Source organism: Monocercomonoides exilis (genome assembly GCF_001643675.1).
Source record: "Monocercomonoides exilis strain PA203 chromosome Unknown scaffold10-1930038, whole genome shotgun sequence".
NCBI classification, from domain to species: domain Eukaryota; phylum Preaxostyla; order Oxymonadida; family Polymastigidae; genus Monocercomonoides; species Monocercomonoides exilis.
In genome coordinates this window covers 218,679-238,651 of record NW_027150555.1, presented here as the reverse complement: position 1 = coordinate 238,651, position 19,973 = coordinate 218,679, and the positions used below count along the sequence as shown (strand labels likewise).

The following is a 19,973-nucleotide window of genomic DNA, read 5'->3' as shown; positions in this document are numbered from 1 at the left end:
AGATGCTGTTTGTGGGGAGTTGATGGAGGAAACAATCCCATCATAAAACACATCCTCCACTCCCTCAAAACTGCAGCTCAACATATCCTGCGAAATCTGTGCTTTCATTGTTCTGCAGTCACAGCCCCTTGTGCTTCTGGTGATGTTTGCGAGTGCACAGTGGGATATGAGAACATGCGAGCAGATTGAAGGTGCCAAAAAGGGAGGGTCGACAACCCCAAACGAAGCAAAGGCACACGAGCAAACAGACAGTTCGCAATTTGCAGAGTTGGACAAGGAACGAGGAGGGTTGAGCACCAAAGAGCGGAGCTGGCAATCAAAAGCTGAAAGCAAAGAAAAGTTCACGAGGCGGATGCAATCACCATCGTTCATCGCAAACAACGACTGCTGCAAATCCCTTGCCAGAACACAACAGCAGGAATGCAGCAGACACTCGGAGCCATGCATATCCAGGATGTTGCCATTCAGAGAGGTGGTGAAAAACTGCATTGTGGAGAAGTGGAGCGAGGAATTGGCCAAAGTTGAGAACATAAACAACGATGTGTGACGAATGTTCTCGTGAATCTTTTTTTGTCTCCAAACTCGACTGCAAGCACCATAATTTTCTGGCTGTTCTCTTCTGTTCACATCCTGAACAAAATCATCATCTGTGGTAATTTGGGCTGCAGGAACTGAAATGATTTCGTTGCTTTTTATCAGAAATGCTGCAAGAAGAAATTTCCAGGTGAAACGAACACTTTTGTGCACATGAAGCTCCGACATGCAGGAAATATTTTGTGAAAATGAGGTTGAACAGCTTTTGTTCCTGATGGATGCTTTCGATAAAAAATAAACGAAAATGATCTTTTTTTTAGAAAAATCCTGCAGAACCATATTAAAAGTTTCACAAAGTTTTTTCAATATAATATTGTTTGAAAATATTATGAAAAGAGAAATATTATTGGAATTATGTCGAAAACATTGATATTAAATCAAATTATCAAATGGTTTTCAATAAGCTAATTGAATATCGATAACTGCAATAAGAGCAAAGAATTGATGTATTAAAAAAAGTTCAATTGTGAATTTTGACTGTTTTCAATCTTTCTCACTTTATTGATTAATTCATTTGCTTGCTTGTTTGCTTGTTGATTTGTTCTGATTTTAGAAAGAATCAAAATATCATTTTTTTCTCTAACAAGAAAGAATGTGTTTGTCGAGTTTCATATCAATGGAATATGGAAAGCTGAACTTCATAACGTTTTATGCAATCATATTGTTTCCTTTATCATTCAAAAAATTATCAGAAATATTCAAAGAAAATAAACAAAATTTTCTATTCCAAGAAAATCAAATGGTTCACAAAAGCTTGTTATCACATCATAATTTTCTTATTCTTTCATCTTTTCGAACACTCTTCTTTTTAAATTTCCTCTCTTTCCTCTCTTAAGAATGTTATTTTCAGAAAATAGCCACTCAAATATCAATCATTTCTTTCGTCACATTTAAAGACAGATATTGAGCAAAAGAGAGCATTCATAAAGATCAACAACAAGCCTTTCCCCTTTTCTTCATTTTTCTTCTGTATTTCCGTTAGTATCTCTTATTTTGCGTTTATTTAAGATTCTTCAAAGTTACAAAACCAAATACAAACAGTGAGGTGAAATATCCAGCATGCATTAACAGAGCTGTCGAAGTTTCCATTTGTATAACACTTTCTTCAATCATTACAGATAGTAAATATGAGTTAACGCAATTATTATTAAGAAAGAAAAGTTAGAAATTTATAGTGAAAAAAAGCACATGAAGTGTTTCAGCGGAATAATAAAAACTTTAGTCACGTTTAATTATATTTCTCTAATTTTCTCTCTTTTGATGTGCTTCTAGCAATTTGTTTTCCTTTTCCTTTAAATTCAACATTCGGACTTAATGAAGACGAGCCAGAAGACAAATTTTTCTTTTCGCCATTATTTGAAATTTTTATATGCTCTTTGAACAACGGTGCCTGTGAAGCAAAGACAAGGGCAACCACACATACAGCTACACACATAATTCCAGAGGCAGCATAAAACGGATATGCAGACGTGACGTATCGTGGATGCTCATCGTGGCGTAACGGACGGAGATTCACCTGGTGTGTGATGTTTATTGGAGTGAATCCCTGAGCTTGATAATTCACGATAAATTGATACACGCCAAAGATATCGGGGCACTTGAATGTGAGACCAAATACTCCTCTAATTTGAAAACAAAAACATTATTATTAAAAACATAATAATAATTATAATAATAATAATAATTAATTATAAAAATTATAATTGTTAAAAACATTTTATAAAAAATATTTGTTGAAAACAATTCAATAATCATTAAATAAATCGTAAAGTGTTGAATGAACATTATTTTCCATAAAAATAACAAATCACACTTTCCTCTGTTCTCCAAAGTCTTTCTTATTCTTGGCACAAGCATAGAAAACTCAAGTTGAACATCATCCGCGGAATATCCAACCCATTCTTGCTTTTCAAAGTCAAAAGTTTCCAAAATTATGCTAAAATCCTACAGGAATTGGAAAACGTATTACGCAAATTGTAAAGATAAAAATTTCTATTTCATAATTTACGTTAACAAACAATGACATCAGATATTGCTAATTCTGGTGGATTGTCGATTCTTTCATTGATCCTATTGTAATGAATTTCTCTTGCGCGCATAACTCCACGCTTATGGAAAGCCCACAACCCAAGATCAACAGCAACTTCAAGAAGATCATCGTTTTCAGTATCAGCGCCAAACAGTTCGCTTCCAAAAATAACAACACGTGCATCGTTGTCGCCTTGAATCGCGAAGGCGTAGGCTTTTCCTTTTGAATTTTTAATTACTGAATAATAATGCGCATGAGCAGGATTTTGAATGGAAAATGAATGACCTTCGCAAGAAACATCCCTTTCAAAATCTTGAGCAGGTGAGCGATAGTGGCATTTTCCCTGTTTGTCAAATGAATCGCTAATTTCAACTCCTAATTCCTCGCAAAAGCTAAAACTTTTTTCAGATTCCTCGTTCAAAAAAATCATGACACTACGACCACTATTAACAAAATCGATAACTGGAGCCTCATCGAAATCGTCTGTAAATATCATAACTCCATCTTTTCTCCATTCACCAAACTCTAAAAGAGGTCGAGGTCGATCTGTTTCTTCAAATAAAATGTCGGATGATGTAAGTTGCTCTATGAGCTTTTCATGTCCGTCAGCGTTTCCCCAAATTTCAACATTGTATCCTGTAACGCAAAAATATGAGGAGACAGCCACAAACAAAATAAAAATAGATATCATCACTTTGTTTGATCAAATATCCATTTTACATAAATAAAAATTTTTTGGAATTTTTCAATAATCATTTTCCATTTTAATCATAATATATTGAAATTTAAATTTTAGAATTTTAACAAACAAAATGATTAGTTTATATATGTATATATATTTCCAAAAATGTTCAAATAAGCTTCTTGTTAAATCAAAAGCATTCAAGAAAATTTTCACCATCAATTGTTTGTGTCGAATATGTTTTTGAACTTTATTTTTTTCTCATCTTTCCTTTTTCTTTTCTTTTCTTTTTTTTAAAGCTTTTCACACAATTTGAAAACAAACATCATTCACTTTTTTATGAACAAAAATAAAAAAGTCCAGATAGGGTGATAAAAAAACCCGGACTATTTTTAGAATTCATATTTCTCGACGAGTTTCAAAAATTAAATTATAATAATTCTCACATTCATGCATCAGTATATAACACATCTAACTAGGGTCAGTAATTTATCATATCCCCTTTTTTTTATCGGGACCTAAATTTTCTGGCTCTCAAGAGCACTTTCAGAAAAAAATAAATAATAGAAAACCTTTTTTTAACTTTTATATACTATGCCAGAAAATATTTTTTATTTTTTTTTATTTCTGTTAATAGATCTGGAATTTTTTGTTTTATTTTTCTGATCAAAGACTTGCTCATATTTTCACGAGCTTTTTGTTTTGAGATTTTTTAGTGTTGTTATTGTTATTGAACAAAACTTCTTTATAATTTTGGTTATTTAATATTATTAAACACTTCGTTTTTTTATTATTTTTTGCATTTCACTAAATTTCGACAAATTGAAGAATGCATCTGAATAAATAAGTTTTTTCGTTAATTTGAAAGCGTAAATTTATTAATTATCAACAAATAAAGGTAATCAGATATAAGATAATCTTTAATTTTTAACGATCGAGATTATTATTCAAAAAAACATGTTTTTGTGTATTTTTGTGTTTTTAACTTCAAATCATATTTTTTCCTTTCAAAATTTAGGCGATACACATATCAATCAGTTTTTTAACTATTCTTTTATGAACAAAAACATGCTAACTCTAATTTCACATTTTATTTTTAATTTTATCGAAATTTAGTGAAATGCAAAAAATAATAAAAAAACGAAGTGTTTAATAATATTAAATAACCAAAATTATAAAGAAGTTTTGTTCAATAACAATAACAACACTAAAAAATCTCAAAACAAAAAGCTCGTGAAAATATGAGCAAGTCTTTGATCAGAAAAATAAAACAAAAAATTCCAGATCTATTAACAGAAATAAAAAAAAATAAAAAATATTTTCTGGCATAGTATATAAAAGTTAAAAAAAGGTTTTCTATTATTTATTTTTTACTGAAAGTGCTCCTGTGAGCCAGAAAATTTAGGTCCCGATAAAAAAAAGGGGATATGATTAATCACTGACCCTATATACAAATTTTTATTTGTTGTGCTGTATATTTTTTTAAATAAATAATTTTTATTTTTGAAAATCCGACTTTTGATGAATTTTTCTATATTAATAAAACGATTCAATTCATTTTTTATTCACACAACTTATTTTTACTACGTTATTAACAATTCTGGTTATTTTTTATTTTTGCTTATTTGCTCTTTCTAACTGAATGAAAATCTGTCATTTTTGAAAAATCATTGTCAATGGGATAACAAAAAATATATTTTTTGCAAAACACAAAAACATCCAAGTTAATTTAACACTTGGAGCCATTTAAATAATAATTATAAAATATTACCACAGAGTTATAATCTAAATTGCTTCAGTCAAATTTTCATAAATGTATTTTGTTTTTTTGATTGATGATTATTTTTGTTCATTTTCTTTGAAATTATTACAAAATTGTGTTTTATGAAATACCTACTGAATCATTTTGAATTTCATCAACGAAGAAATTTTATACAACTATCATATTTATTTTTGCATGTGTTAAATTAACTTGGATGTTTTTGTGTTTTGCAAAAAATATATTTTTTGTTATCCCATTGACAATGATTTTTCAAAAATGACAGATTTTCATTCAGTTAGAAAGAGCAAATAAGCAAAAATAAAAAATAACCAGAATTGTTAATAACGTAGTAAAAATAAGTTGTGTGAATAAAAAATGAATTGAATCGTTTTATTAATATAGAAAAATTCATCAAAAGTCGGATTTTCAAAAATAAAAATTATTTATTTAAAAAAATATACAGCACAACAAATAAAAATTTGTATATAGTTAGATGTGTTATATACTGATGCATGAATGTGAGAATTATTATAATTTAATTTTTGAAACTCGTCGAGAAATATGAATTCTAAAAATAGTCCGGGTTTTTAAATCACCCTAAATAGGGTCAGTAATTAATCGGGACCTTTTTTTTTTAACGGTGCCGAAATTTTTAAAAAGAAAATTAAAATTCCCACTTTTTATATATTTATAAACATTATCAGTATATAAGCAAACCCTGAAAATTAGGAAAATTACATTTGAATACGAAGCCTATTTCCAATGGGGGGGAGATGGGGGGGTTAATCCCTTCCATCGAAAAAAATAAATAAATAGGTGTGTAACAAGGGGTATAAAACCATTTAAATTCGTATTGAATGTAAATAAAAATTTAATTTCAATGAAAATTGAAAATTAAAATTAATAAATTAATAAATTGGACTTAAGATCATAACCATAATAAAAAAATGAAAATTGCTGTGGAACAAAAGAGAATTGCTGGACAAAGGAAATTACGTGCTGCAATGAAATCTTTCGATTTCAGAAGGATTGACAATCGGCTGGAACGGATGGCGCGCATTGTGGTTGATGGAGTTGTCAGGATTACAGACGCTATAAACTCCATGGAATTCTCACGAAAAAGGATCAAAAACGCTGTTCGGGCGCTGAGAAGCAAAAGGCTGGTTTCAAAAGTGGGAAGACCGCAATTTGTTATAGGAGACAAAGAACAAATTGTTCTGGATGAAATAATCATTGAATCAAGATCTGGAAGCTGTTTGCCTATACGGAAAGTTCGCGAACTGGTTTGTTGTTGTTAAATAATTAATAATTCTAATAAATATATTAGATGGAAAATGTCATAAATGATACAGACGACGAAGACGCCCCATACGTTAACGTTTCAATGGCTACGGCTTACCAATTTGTTAAGCGCCATCCAGAGCTAAAGAGAAGTTCGCCGAAAAATGTTGATGTTAATCGCCTTGCGGTGTCGTGCCAAAGTGTTCTACAGCCCTGGTATTCATTGCTGGACGGCTTACATGAAAAAAATGAATACTGCAAAGAATTGATATTTAATATGGATGAGTCTTCACTGAGAGTTCCTACCAATTCTAAGCTGAGCGTGGTTCATCCAAAAAATGAAAATCCAGGATTTCGCAAAGAACCACCGAAAATGGCGAATTCGACTCTGGTCGCTGCTGTGGCTGCTGATGGATTTGCACTTCCTTCTGTGATTCTATGGCCTAGCAAAAGTCTTCCTGATGAAATGAAGCCGCTGTTGTCACAGACTTTGGATATCTGGCCGAACGGAAGTGGTTGGATGGGCTGCAATCAATTCAAAAAATACGCACTTTCAACACTCCTTCAAGGAATAATCGATCGCAGAAAGCGCATGTCACTGGAAAACTCTCGCTGCTTGCTTCTCATCGACTCACACATTTCTCGCGCAGATCCAACAATCTGGAGAGAATTTCAAAAAGAAAATATCGACGTCGTCACATTCATTCCTCACAGCACACATATCGCACAGCCTCTTGACAGAGGAGTCTTCGCTGTTCTGAAAACAGAGTTGCAAACAAAATATGAACCTCCATCTTCATCGACATCTTCATCGAAAAGAACAGCTCTTGTGGATGTTCTCCCTCAAGCAATTCATACCGCCCTCTCACCTGCTGTCATTAAAAAAGCCTTCGCAACGAGTGGAGTTCTTCATAACGAATCTGGGCCGATTCTCATGAAGCTGCCAGAAACATCGGAATATCAACCTTCAACTCATTCAAACAGATTCGACTTCTATGGCAAATTAATTACTGATGAGAAGCTACTGAATGATTGGTATGAACATTTGGGAATTAAAGAAGAAGAAAAAGAAGAAAAAGAAGAAAAAGAAGAAAAGGAAGAAAAAGTTGATGATGTAAAGAATTCTTCTGAAGAAATGAAAAAAGAAGAGCAAAAAGACGATAATGAGTTAGAGTCTTTGGTTGAAATGAAAAAAATAAAGAGAAAATTTGAAGTGAAAGATGATGATCATGAAAATGAAAAGGAAGAAATCAATGTAATTGAAAGAAAAAAAGGAAAAAGAAAAGTTATACGTAAATTGGATTCGTCATTTGTGTTTTTTTAATTTTTATTTAATATTTTTTCATATCAAAAAAAAAGGTCCCAATAAAAAAAAAGGGTCCCAATAAATAACTGACCCTAAATAATTTTTAATTTGTGGAAAAAATATTATCAAAGAAAAATAAACACAATTATTCGAAACTTTCATGATATGAAAACGTAAATTTCATTACAATCGTAAAATATTCGTAACAAAATATTTTTTTTCAAAATAAAATAACTAAAAAAAAAAAATAAAAATTAAAATATCAAAACACAACTCAAAACAACACTTTTAATAAAACAAATAAAACAAATAAAATGAAGGATAGCGCAAAGGTTTCTGCAAAATTTCTTTAAACTCAAAAATATAATTGAATAAACAACAATTAAAACATATTTTCGAACTTACAAGAAAAAAAAAAAAAATACTAAAATAGCATTTTCAAACATTTAGCAACAAAGAAAAAGGCAATTTCTTTGAGAAAAAGCCAACGCTCTTAACATGGACTTCTAAATATTTAAATCTGAATACTTGATTAACATAAAATATTGGCAGTTCCTCTGAATAGTTCCATTAACACCGATATAATATAATTTACAGAATTGAACAACACGCTTTCTCCTTTTTGTGGTGAACTTCATGTGCTTTAAAATATTCTCGAGCAACTGTTTCAAACACATTTGACAAATTATCTTGCGTTTTTGCAGAACACTCAACATAAGCAGATAATCCGTTTTGCTTTGCAAATTGCTGACCCTGAAAACGAATAAAAATTACATTCATTTAACAGTTAAGAGAAAAATAATAAACAAAAGAACGCACAGTTCGTGGAGGAAAACAAAAACATATTATTAAAGAATTCAGCGAATAAAAAAAATGTCATACTGCTTCAGTCGTCACATAATCTAATGAAGTTCCAATATTTTCATCTCTAATATCCATTTTAGTTCCCACAAGTACAACAGGCGTATCCTGAATAAACTCTTTGATTTCCGGAAGCCACTATTGCGATTTAATAAAAAAATAAGAAAAATAAAAATTTTTATTTGCACTTTCATCGCGCAGAATAATCCAAAAATGTACACCTTGTCTTTAACATTTTTTAATGAGTTAGAGTCGCATAAAGAGAAGCAAATCATGAACACATCAGTTCCAGGAAAAGCAAGAGCTCGCAATCTATCATATTCTTCTTGTCCTGCTGTGTCCCACAACATCATATGGACAGTTTTTTCATCTACAACAAGAAGAACTTCTTCATTGTCAAATATGGTCATGACGTATTCAGGAGGAAATATGTTTTTCGCATAAGATAAGAGCATGCATGATTTTCCAACTGCTCCATCTCCAATAACCACTGTTTTCATGCTCTATCAAAAGAAAAAACATGTATTTCAATTAGTTTTAAGCAAAGAAATGATCAAATCCAAACAATAGTCATCGACATAATTTTAAAGTTAATATCAATATTTTTCAAATAAATTAATATGGGTGAAAATATTTTTTTCATGGGTAAGATCAATACACTTTGGTGTTTTTCAAAATTTCAATCAAAATCAATAACTCTGAAAAATGAACAAAAAAAATAATATAATATAAATTCTGAAAAAACTTCAACGATTATTTCATACTGTCTTCCAATATATTCATTGGAGATAATAAAATATAAATGATGAAAATGAAACATAATAATTTGAAAAAAAATTTTTTTTTCAAGATGAATCTCTGAAATTCGAATCGAATACCAACAAAATTCATATTTGAAAAGACGTTACATTTGCATTCAAAAATGCTTTCTCGAATTCATTCAACAAGGCCAAAAGTACCAGTTCATAATACGCTGAGTCTTGTTCATTGATTCAGCTCCTTTCCACATCTGGGATGTCACTATTTAAGATCTTTAGAACAGCGCAAGCGAGGTCAGCTACAGCGCGGCAAGGGGATGATTCGAGCTGGGCAAGATGAGAATTCAAGGAGTATGAACGTATCCGTGGCTGTGTGTAAAACATGCCCTTTGTAAGCATCGTGTTCAGCAGGTTGAGTGTCCAATAGACAATTTGCACTGACTTGTGGCAGAGAAGAGGAGAAATATCATCCAAAAGCCCAGAGTTGATGATGCACTCGTGATTTTCTGAGGGAAGGGGAGGAGAAGGGAAGAGATAGAAACAAAAAATGAGGAGAGAGAGAGTTTATTTTGTAATGAATTTCAACAAAATGTATTTAAATCATTTTTTATAAATCAGAAATAATGAGCAAGAAGACAAAACAGCAATATTCACAGAAAAATTCTAAACATTCAAAGAAACAAATAAAACAAAGCTTTAAAAAACAAAAACATAAAAGCTCATCCAAACTCGGCCCAGACTCAAATAAGGCGAATGGTTTTGTCACTTTTATTATTCTTCTCGTTCCAACAAAAGCAAATTCACATACACTCACAGATAGACAGACAGACAGACAGAAAGAGAGATAGCGAGAGATATAGAGAGATATAGAGAGATAGAGAGATAGAGAGATAGAGAAGGAGAGAGAGATACATATATGCATTCATACATAGACACACACATACACACCTTTGTTCACCGACAGGCAAAACAGCCCGACGAGAGCTGTGCACACTGTCTCTTCAGCCTCAGACTGGATCAGCTGCTTTGCGAGTGAAGCTATTTCTTTCATCTCATTGGGCAGCTGAGCGCCTCTGTGGAGATAGCAGAGAGAGAGGACGCAGTTTGCGCGGGCGTAAGAGGAGACACACGGAGAAGTGGCACAGTCGAAGAGGAGAGGACAGCCATCAGCTGCACTCACATAAAACAGATGCGGATGCAAGGCGACAGAATGAGATTGGCTCCGCCCGACGATCAGAAGAGCAAAGATGGAAGAAGAAATATAGTCGATGAGGAATGTCAGCCGGGAAATAGCAGCACGTTGGTTGGATTTGAGAGTGGAGGATTTGTTGGCTGTGGACGAAGAACGTATAAAATGAGTCTGAGGATAAGGTTGGTTGGACAGAGAATTCTGAATGAAATCACTGTCGGGAAGTGAAGATGAGGAAGATGAGGAAGGAGAGGAAGAGGAAGAAGGAAGAGTTGAATGAAAATTAATCATTTCACCTGATTTCTCTTCCTTCTCATCTGAATCAGAAACATCTCTTTTGATAACTTTAACAGCAGAGTCAGTATCAACTCCTTTTTCTTCCCCAGTTCTCACCTCTGCTCCATCATTTCCAACAACGTCTGCATTTCCCGCTTCCATCAACAAGTTCTCATTATTTTCTTCACCTTCATCTTCAGATGGCTCACCAGACGGAGGCTGAAAGCCAAGCAGAGAACTGTGAATATCCTGCTCTACATTCTTGTCTTCTTTGCCTTTCAATTCGTCTTCTTCAAAAGATGTTTTCATTATGTTGGAACTGGTCTGACGAGAAATATGCAAAATATTCTGAGGCTGAACAGGAGGTGCGAATTGTGATTGCTGATAGTCAAGCACTCCATTCTGCGTTGCGTCTCCTTCATTGTTTCTGCTATTGCTGTGAGTGGTCCTGTTATCTTCTGTGCCCAACATTCTTTCCTTGTTTTCCACTTCTTCTGCATATCTTTCATCTGCTTCTTCTCTTTCCTCTTCTACCTCTTCTTCCATTTTGCCAATCATTTCCTTCTGCTTTTCCTGCTCTGTCAGCGCCTTAAGCTGCAGCGTCGCTTCTCTCAGCAGCCGAAATAGCATGCCATACACATTCATTTTAATCGCCTGCTGTTTTATCTGATTTGGAGAGCCCCTCAAAAGCTTGTCGAGAAGGAGGACATGAACAGGAGAGATCAGATGCAGAGGGATTGTCTTGAGTATTCGAATGACGTCGGACAAAATGCCAGTTTCTACTGCGAATTGCGCAAGACGAGGGTCAGCAGAAAGGAAAGAGTCGATTAAAATGAAGAGATTTTCAGTGTTGTGAAGGAGGAATTCCTGTGAAATGTCAGAAAAAGAGGCAGCTTTGTCAATTCTGTCAGAACGGATGGAAGATATTGAAGTGCTTAGAGAAGTGCTTGACGGAAGAGGCAAATCATCAGAGGAAGGAGAACGAACTGAACGATAAGATTGAGAGGAATGAGAAGGAAATGAAGAGGAAGAGGAAGAGGAGGAAGTGGAAGAAGAAGAAGAAGAAGAAGAAGAAGTGGAGGAAGAAGACGATGATGACGAAGTGGATGAAGAATATTCATGTGATGTTGAATGAGAAGTCTTTGAAAGAAATTTCTTTGAAATGAGCAAAGATTGATGACTTGCAGCAAGGTCTCTTTCTTGTGCTGAGCGAGCACAACGATGAAGAACACAAAACAGACGGTTGATGGAAGGAAAAATCCGTCGCCGAAAAAGCTCAGATGAAATGTGAATGATATGCTCTTTGTGGGAATTGCTTTTCTGGGATGAAGTGAATGCCATGTCTTTCTTTTGTTTTTCTTCTTTTTCTTGTTTGATTCCTTTTTCTTTCATTTTCATTTTCTCTTTCTCTTTCTCTCTTTCCCTTTCCCTTTCTTTTTCTCTATCTCTTTCTTTCTCTTTATCTCTTTCTTTCTCTTTCTCTTTCTCTCTTTCCTTTTCCTTTTCCTTTTCCTTTTCCTTTTCCTTCTCCTTCTCCTTCTCCTTCTCTTTTTCTTTTTCCTTTTCTTTTCCTTCATCTTCCTCTTCCTCTTTCTCAACTTTCTTCGCGGCTTTATTCTCCCCAGAATTTTCTGTTTCTTCCTTTTCTAATTCTTTGCTGTCATCTGACGTTGCAACATCTGGAGGGTTTTGGTTACCTTTCCCATTAGATTCGTCGATTTCTGTAACTTTGTCTTTTTCCTTTTGAGCAGGTTGGCAAATCAGACTGATTTTCCACCCAAATGCATCTTTAACTTCCTTAAATAATGAATTTTCTAGGATATCAGATGAAGCATTTTGAAATGCAAGAAATCCTTCTTTTAGCAAATCTATCATTATTTGTGTTAAAGAAGCCTGATGCCTTGAAAGAAATTTATATTTATTGAGGCAAAACGGAATGTCTCCTTCAGAGAATGAAGGGTGCTTTATAAAACTTACGAATAATTTTATGATATCATTTGTTAGCGTTTCATTTGGATTATTTGTGTCTTGAAAAATAAAATCTCTGAAAAAACAATTATTCGAATAAAAAAAAATCCTTCGATCAAGACATACAAAAATCCCTTCAATCCGATGCGAATGCTATCTTTAGGATTCTCAACTTCTTCAAGAATATCAGCGTAAGAAAGGCAGAATTGATAAAGCAGTAACTTTAATCGACTCTTTAAAGAATGAAAATGACAATCATATAAAGATATCCGCAAATACCTTTAATTTGGAATTTTTTGTTATTTCCACATTTTTTAAGAGAGTTTTGATTCCGTCTTCTTTAAAATACTCTTCAAGCGTGATGATTTCATCTGAAAAATATATACCAAAACGTTAATACATACGCACGTTTCAATGAGATAAACCACGCTCCAGCGACTCCCTCACTTTTCGCAACGTGTCTAGCAAGGTACTTAAACTCCCATCATCTTGATGGGGAGGAATGTTTTTATCTTCCATAAAAATTGAAAAAGTTATGGCTCCAGAAATATTGACTGAATAAAGTTTTCTTCAAAACGTGGAAATTTATTCGCTATTTTTGCTGGAAGAGGGAAGAAAGTGAAGGAGAAGAGTCAGAAACTGAAAGAAAAGATGATGACGGTTTTTGTGATGCCGTTATAACAAGGCGCATTGTTTGGGACTTTATTCCAGAAGAGAGGCATTATAGTCCAACTGTAGAAGCATTCGGACTTAAATGGTATTATTGTTCTGTTCATTTTTCTTTGTCTATAAAAAGTGTCTCGTTCTATTCACATTTGAAATCATGACTTTTATGATTTTCATTTTTTTGACAAAGGAGAATATTAACAAAGCCAGGAGATCCAACTTATCCAAAACATCAAGCAATTTTTCTTGATTGTGCAGTTTGCTTTAGCATTTTGTGATTTACCATTTGAATGGAAGTTTTTTTATGTTTTTTTAACTTTCAGTCTTTTGATGAACTTCAAAGTGAATTCAGCAAAACTTTTCACTACTCCATCACACTTGAAAATGTTGATCCTTCAAAGAGTATTAAGAAAGGTTTTTAACAAATTTGACGACATATATAAAAATTAAGTTTTATTTTTTAGAGGATACACATTTTTTTCATTTGCAAGAGCGTGATAGAGGAAATTTTGACTTTGTCCCAAAGAGCAAATTAAATGAAAAAGAAGGATTTATTGTTAAAGGAAAAATGACAATTACTTTTCGAATTGAAGTATTTATAATCTCATATTTCCACAATCTAAAATTATGTAAATTTTGCTTTCTTTTCTTTAGCCGCACGATGAAAGGGATCATTTAAATGGGCCAAACAATTCTAAAAAGGAGACAGGAATGGTTGGATTAGCAAATCAAGGAGCAACTTGCTACTTAAATTCGCTTCTTCAGACTCTGTATCATATTCCATTGTTTCGCTGGGTTTGCTGATCTTTTTCAGTAAATGAGTATTCTATAAAAAGAAATTAAATATTTCAATTTTTATTTAATTATTTAATTATTTAATTATTTAATTATTTATTTGTTTATTTCATTAAAAAACATAATACTTTTTTATTTTCAGTGTGTATACCACATGCCAATAGACGAAGACAAAGATGATGAAGAAGACGAGAGTGAAGCAACTCTTTCCCAGGAAACTTCATCAAATAAAGCTAAAAAGCGGAAACTGAACATTGCCGAAGCTCTTCAAAGGCTATTTTATTCGTTGCAGACTTCTGATGTCAGGTATTTTAGTTGAATAAATATTGAATTTAGCAAAGTTTTTCTCCTTATTATTCCATCTGCCTCTTCACAAATTGGAATTTTACCTCTTTTTTTGAATTCTTCATTCGATTTAATTGCAAATAACTGCTTTTCAATATTTTTATTAAATAATCGATTCATTCTTCTCCTCTCCTCTCCCTTCCTCTCCCTTCCTCTTCCTTCCTCTGATTCTTTTAGTGTTTCCACAGAAGAACTGACTCGTTCATTTGGATGGACTGCAATAGACAGCTTTCAGCAGCACGATGTTCAAGAACTCAACAGAGTGCTTCTTGACACGCTTATGCAGAAGTTGGAGGTTTGCACAAAAAAACAGATGAAAAGAAGACAATTTGGACATTTTGTAATATTTTTGTGAATGGATAATATCTGATTGATAAGCAATTCCAAATTTAATTTAATTTTATTTTTCATCGAATTGTTCGAGCTCTTTATCATTTATCTGTTTTATCCGATTATTCTTTGCTATTCTTCTCTTAAATAACCCGTTTATTTTAAAAAACAGGACACGCCTTTCAGAGGATGTTTCAACAGACTTCTCGAAGGGCGTATAATAACATCCACAAAATGTGTTGATGTTCCATTTGAAAGCATCAAAGAAGAGACATTTTTTGATATCAGGTTTTTTTTAATACTCTTTGAAACTTATTTTTAATGTGAAAAATATGAATTTTCATGTTATTTATTGTTAATCTCTCAAATATTTTATTATCAACATTTTTTAATTCATATTCTATTATCTTCATATTGACGATGATGCTAATGGAATATGCTTCATTCTCAGTCTTCAAGTGAAAGGGTGCCGCAACATTTATGAATCATTCGACAAATACACAGAAGAAGAGACACTGGATGGAGACAACAAATATTTGGCTGAGGGACATGGACTCCAAAAAGCGAAAAGAGTATTTATTTTTATTTTATTTTATTTTATTTTATTTTATTTTATTTTATTTCCATCAATTCTTCTTTTTATTCAATTTCTTCTATTTCTTTTTATTATCTCCTCAAATTCTTCATTCTTCCTCTTCTTCTCCCACAGTCCAGCAAATTCCTGTGCCTTCCCCCCGTTCTGCACATCCAGCTGATGCGCTGGGAATACGACGCCGAAAGCGATCAGATGGAAAAAGTGCACGACAAATTTGTGTTCTACCCAGAAATAGACTTAACTCCATATGTGGCAAAGCTCAACAAGACGCAGGAGGAGAAAGTGCTGAAGCAAAGAAGGGAAGAAGAAGAGGAAAGGAAGAAATTGAAAAAGAAAGAACCAGACGATGATTCAGCAACCGATGAACCGTCTTCTTCTTCTGTTCCTTCTTGTCCTTCTCCTTCCTCTTCTCCTTCCTCTTCTCCTTCTCCTTCTTCCACACTCACCCGCAAAGAACACACTCCACCCCCTCTCTCCCCCGAGATGCTCCAGAAGTTCTCCTTCCATCCGTCCTGTTTCTCTCCCTCTCTCGTCCCACCAAGTTCTCTTTCTGTTCTTTCTGACTCGGCCGCTGCTGATGAGAAGCCCTTCACATACACCCTCCACTCAGTCCTTGTGCACAGCGGTGGGGTTGGTGCTGGCCACTACAAGGCATTCATCCAGCCGAAATGCGACGGCCGCTGGTTCCTCTTCAACGACACGTGGGTCGAGCACACGACAGAAAACGAGGCGGTGAAGGAGAACTTTGGGCAGAGCGAGGAAGGATTTGGAGGAGGGTTCCTTTCGTTCACGTGGCGCATGCCGAAGATATCGAGTGCGTACATGTTGGTGTATGTGAGGACGAGTCTGAAGGACAAGCTGCTGATGGAGGTGAAGGAAGATGATATTCCACCACATATTGTCAAGTCAATTGTCAATTACAGCGAGAGAAGATTGAAGATTACATTTAATTTGTACACGGAAGAGTTTCTTTTGAATGAAAATGTGAAAAGTGATAAAGATAAAACAGAAGAAAAAGAAACAAAGAATGGAAAAGATAAAGAGAACGAGAACGAGAACGAGAAAGAAGAAGAAAATGAAATAGAAAAAGAAGAATCAAATACCAAATCTGAAGGAAAAGAGTCGAAATCTTTGCCTTCTTCTGAAGACGCATCTGATTCACTGTCCAAAAGTGACAGTGTTCAACAAAAGACTGACTTGATTTCTACTCAGATAACACCTTCTTCTCTGCCCACTCCGCTTTTTGAAGAAAATAACACCTTTTCAACAATCACACTGAAAAGGACAGACACAATGAATGACTTGAAGGAAGAGATTGAGAAAGCGACACACATTCCGAAGGAAAGGCAGCGGTTGTGGCTGATGATGAAGAGGGAAGCTCCGAAGTGGAAGCACAAAACGGCAAAGGAGATGGAAGAGATATTCTCCATTGCTTTGTCATTGGCATCTGATGAGTCGATAAAAAAAAGCAAAAAGAATTCAAAAGATTCGATGACGTTGGCAGAGTTGGTGAATGCGTTGGATTCTGAGCAAGAACAAGGCAAAACAGACAAAAAATCGAAAAAGGAAGAAGCAGAAAAGGAAAAAGAAGACAAAAAGGAAGCGAAAGATGACACAGAAGATGAAGAATGGGCTGACAGGAACGCAATAATGAAGGCTTCACTGAAGCCTTTGTCTTTGATAAGCGAAAATGATGAAGAATCTGCAAAAGTTAACACGACAGCGCTTGCTCAGCTGTTTCTTTCGAGGCAAAACTCTCTTTATGTGGAGGATGTAGGAGCAGAGAAGGAGAAAAGAAAAGTTGGCGATTCGGTTGCTTCTCTGACCTCGTCAATGAAAAACCTTTCTGTTAAACCTTCATCTTCGAATGTGCCGTCTTCCTCAGCTCAGTCTTTGCCAGACACGTCTTCTTCATCTGAAAGCACTTCCAAGCGCCTTCTTTTGTTCCTCCGCTTTTTCAATCACAAAACACATTCCGTCAACATTCTGGGTGAACTTGTTGTTGACTCAAAAACTGAAATTTCAAGCTATTCACATCAGATTCGAGAAATGCTCTTGAATTATGTTTCACTTCACAAGGATGAATATTTAGAATTCTCTTCTTTGATTTTTGTTCCTCCATCTTCTTCTTCTGCTTCTGCTGCTTCTTCTTCATCTCCAAAACCTTCTCTTTCCATCTCCAACTCATCCTTCACTTCATCTGCCGTTCTCAACCGTTTTGGAAGAGGAATCGGCCCATTTGTCAGCTGGAAGGCAACAGCAGAGCAGCTGAGTCTGAATGTGGGAGACGAACTTGTGCTTCAGCTTCTGCCTTCGAAAAAGGAGATGGAAAATGACAGAGATGCACTTGCGCTGAGCTGGTGGGACAATCGGATGAATGAGATTGAGGTGACGCTGCATCAGCGAGACAAGTTGGGGAGTGTGTTTGCAGTTGTGCGTGTGCAGAAGGGGGCTGGCTATTATCAGCTGGCAGCGCTGGTTGCACAGCTTGCCCATCAAAAAGAGGCATTTCTTAAGTTGTGGACGTTGGATAACACAACACACCATCTGAGTGACATCTCACCAGAGACAAAGGAGAATGTATTTGACATTGTCTATCCAATGAACCGCATATCATACTTTGGATACGGAGCATACAGTCAATACATGGCAGGATTTGGACCGAAGAGGCTGCGTGCGCTGCAGCCACTGCATGTTGTGTTCAAAGCGCTGGACGAGCCGATTGATGTTTACAATTCGAAACTGCATTTTGAGATAAAACTGTCACATTCATACGGATTCCATCAAGTTGGACGATTTTCGGTATCGTTGAAGAAAGAAGCGACTGTTAAGGATTTGATTGGAGAGATAAAAAAGACGATGAAAGAGAAGAAGCAAACACGATTTCATTACGATGCGGAGGAGCTTGTGAGAGAGCTAGCTGAAAAAGAAGAAGGAGGAGGAGAAGGAGGAGAAGGAGAAGAAGGAGAAGAAGGAGAAGAAGGAGAAGAAGGAGAAGAAAAGAAGGAAGAACGAGAAGAGAAGGAAGAGAAAGACAAAACTGAAGAAAAGAAGAATGAAAATGAATTTAAAGAGAAAAAAGAACATTCCTCCGAAGAGAAAGAACAAGATCCAAAAGAAAAAAGTGAAGAAGAGAAGCTCAAAAAGGCAGAGAAAGAGGATGCTGAGATTATAAATGAGAAAGATGAGAAAGATAAGTCCAAAGAAGAAGAGAAAGAAGACGAGAAAGCAATAGAAGAAGAGGAAGAGGAAGAGAAGAAGACAGAGAATGAAGAAGAAGATAAATCGAAAGAGAAAGAGGAAACTGAAAATTTGACCGAGAAAGAGAAAGAAGGTAAAACTAAATGTTCCAAAGAGAAAGATTGCTCAGATGTCAAAGATGAATCGAATGACACTGCAAAATCACCAAAGACAAAGCTTCCATCTCTTTTGGAGTGTTCATTGCTTGAAGAGTTCTGTAATGAAGAGATTGACATTATGCCCATCAGAATTCTGTCTGTTCCAACGGCAGCCATTGGAAAAGCATCCATTTTGAAGGAAGACGAGCCAGTTGCTCCTCTTTTGCAGAAGGTGAAGAATGGATTGAAAGCAGAAGTCACACCAAAGGAAGCACTGGAGAAAAGAGAGAAAAGGAAGAATATTACTGTTCTGTTCACAACAGGAAGTTGGAAGAGAATTGTGGATCCAGATTCGACTTTCATGTTTTATTACTACATGGTATGTGAGTGTTATTGATGAAAGAATATGCTTTCATGAGATGAAACATTTATGTTTATGAAAATTTTCAAATATTTTGTGTTTGATGATTGATACGATCAACTTTTAAATTATAAATGCATTTTTTTTTTCATCCAATCAAATTTCCTTTTCATTTTTATTTATGCATGAATATCACATCGTTAATCTCCTAATCTCAGGGCGAGCACAAAGAAGACATCTTGCGGCGCCTCTCTCTCACACTCACAAAAGCCATCCAACCAAATTCAGAGCCAAGTGAATCAATCATCACACCTGACAATCTTTCCTTTGTGTCTTCGCTTGGAGATACATTTGACTACGAAGAGTTGGACGACAATCCAAATGCCTTTTGGAAGCAGCTGGAAACGTTGCTGCTGAACTTGTCAGACAATATCGAATCTTCTATCGAACAGCAGAGCATTTCAGAAGCTATGAAAGCTGGAAAACCAAAGAAAAGTTCAAGATCTTCCAACATGTCAAGGTCAATAGTAATTAAAGGGTGAACGTTTTGCATTATTATCAAGCTTTAATTATTTCAATGCTATTAGGTTTTGCATTTTTAAAAACACTTTTATTTTTATTTTCTTTCTAAATTTCTGAAATTGCGGTTTCTAACAATTAAAAGAGTTTTATTTTCATATTCATAAATTTTTCGTTTTAAATGCAAAGTTTAAAGAACTTTGAAAACATTTGATAAACATTCGTTCTTGCCATGTTTTTTTGAATGCAAATCTGCAAATGATGAAATATTAAGCATTACTAACTGCAAATATTTTTGATCGACCCACTATAGCAAGT

At 34.6% G+C, this 19,973-nt stretch overlaps 5 protein-coding genes across 5 annotated transcripts; 2 read left to right on the top strand and 3 right to left on the bottom strand.

The window, feature by feature from the left end:
- Positions 1–142: 142 nt before the first annotated feature.
- Positions 143–547, top strand: MONOS_11781 (uncharacterized protein; the record flags this gene model as incomplete). Its single annotated transcript, XM_067864346.1, has 1 exon — positions 143–547. One exon carries the CDS (start codon positions 143–145, stop codon positions 545–547), a length of 405 nt encoding a protein of 134 aa, XP_067731849.1.
- A 1,177-nt stretch (positions 548–1,724) lies between these two features.
- Positions 1,725–3,320, bottom strand: MONOS_11782 (putative dolichyl-diphosphooligosaccharide--protein glycosyltransferase). Its single transcript, XM_067864347.1, has 3 exons — positions 2,613–3,320; positions 2,408–2,538; positions 1,725–2,216 (listed from the first exon to the last, which is right to left on the bottom strand). The coding sequence occupies exons 1-3, from the start codon at positions 3,312–3,314 to the stop codon at positions 1,823–1,825; spliced, it is 1,227 nt and encodes a 408-aa protein (XP_067731848.1). The 5' UTR covers positions 3,315–3,320; the 3' UTR covers positions 1,725–1,822.
- Positions 3,321–7,779: 4,459 nt separating this feature from the next.
- Positions 7,780–9,136, bottom strand: MONOS_10254 (Rac2g, Rho family GTPase). The gene is made up of 4 exons (XM_067862687.1): positions 9,081–9,136; positions 8,737–9,018; positions 8,537–8,653; positions 7,780–8,407 (listed from the first exon to the last, which is right to left on the bottom strand). Exons 1-4 carry the CDS (start codon positions 9,093–9,095, stop codon positions 8,246–8,248), a joined length of 576 nt encoding a protein of 191 aa, XP_067731847.1. The 5' UTR covers positions 9,096–9,136; the 3' UTR covers positions 7,780–8,245.
- A 19-nt stretch (positions 9,137–9,155) lies between these two features.
- On the bottom strand, positions 9,156–12,630 carry MONOS_10253 (uncharacterized protein). Its single transcript, XM_067862686.1, has 2 exons — positions 10,222–12,630; positions 9,156–9,779 (listed from the first exon to the last, which is right to left on the bottom strand). Exons 1-2 carry the CDS (start codon positions 12,611–12,613, stop codon positions 9,508–9,510), a joined length of 2,664 nt encoding a protein of 887 aa, XP_067731846.1. The 5' UTR covers positions 12,614–12,630; the 3' UTR covers positions 9,156–9,507.
- Positions 12,631–13,198: 568 nt separating this feature from the next.
- MONOS_10252 (putative ubiquitin carboxyl-terminal hydrolase like protein) lies at positions 13,199–19,879 on the top strand (the record flags this gene model as incomplete). The annotated part of the gene is made up of 12 exons (XM_067862685.1): positions 13,199–13,210; positions 13,315–13,463; positions 13,563–13,629; positions 13,696–13,786; positions 13,837–13,964; positions 14,027–14,167; positions 14,310–14,473; positions 14,690–14,807; positions 15,015–15,130; positions 15,294–15,414; positions 15,552–19,154; positions 19,355–19,879. The coding sequence occupies 12 exons, from the start codon at positions 13,199–13,201 to the stop codon at positions 19,676–19,678; spliced, it is 5,034 nt and encodes a 1,677-aa protein (XP_067731845.1). The 3' UTR covers positions 19,679–19,879.
- Positions 19,880–19,973: the final 94 nt, after the last annotated feature.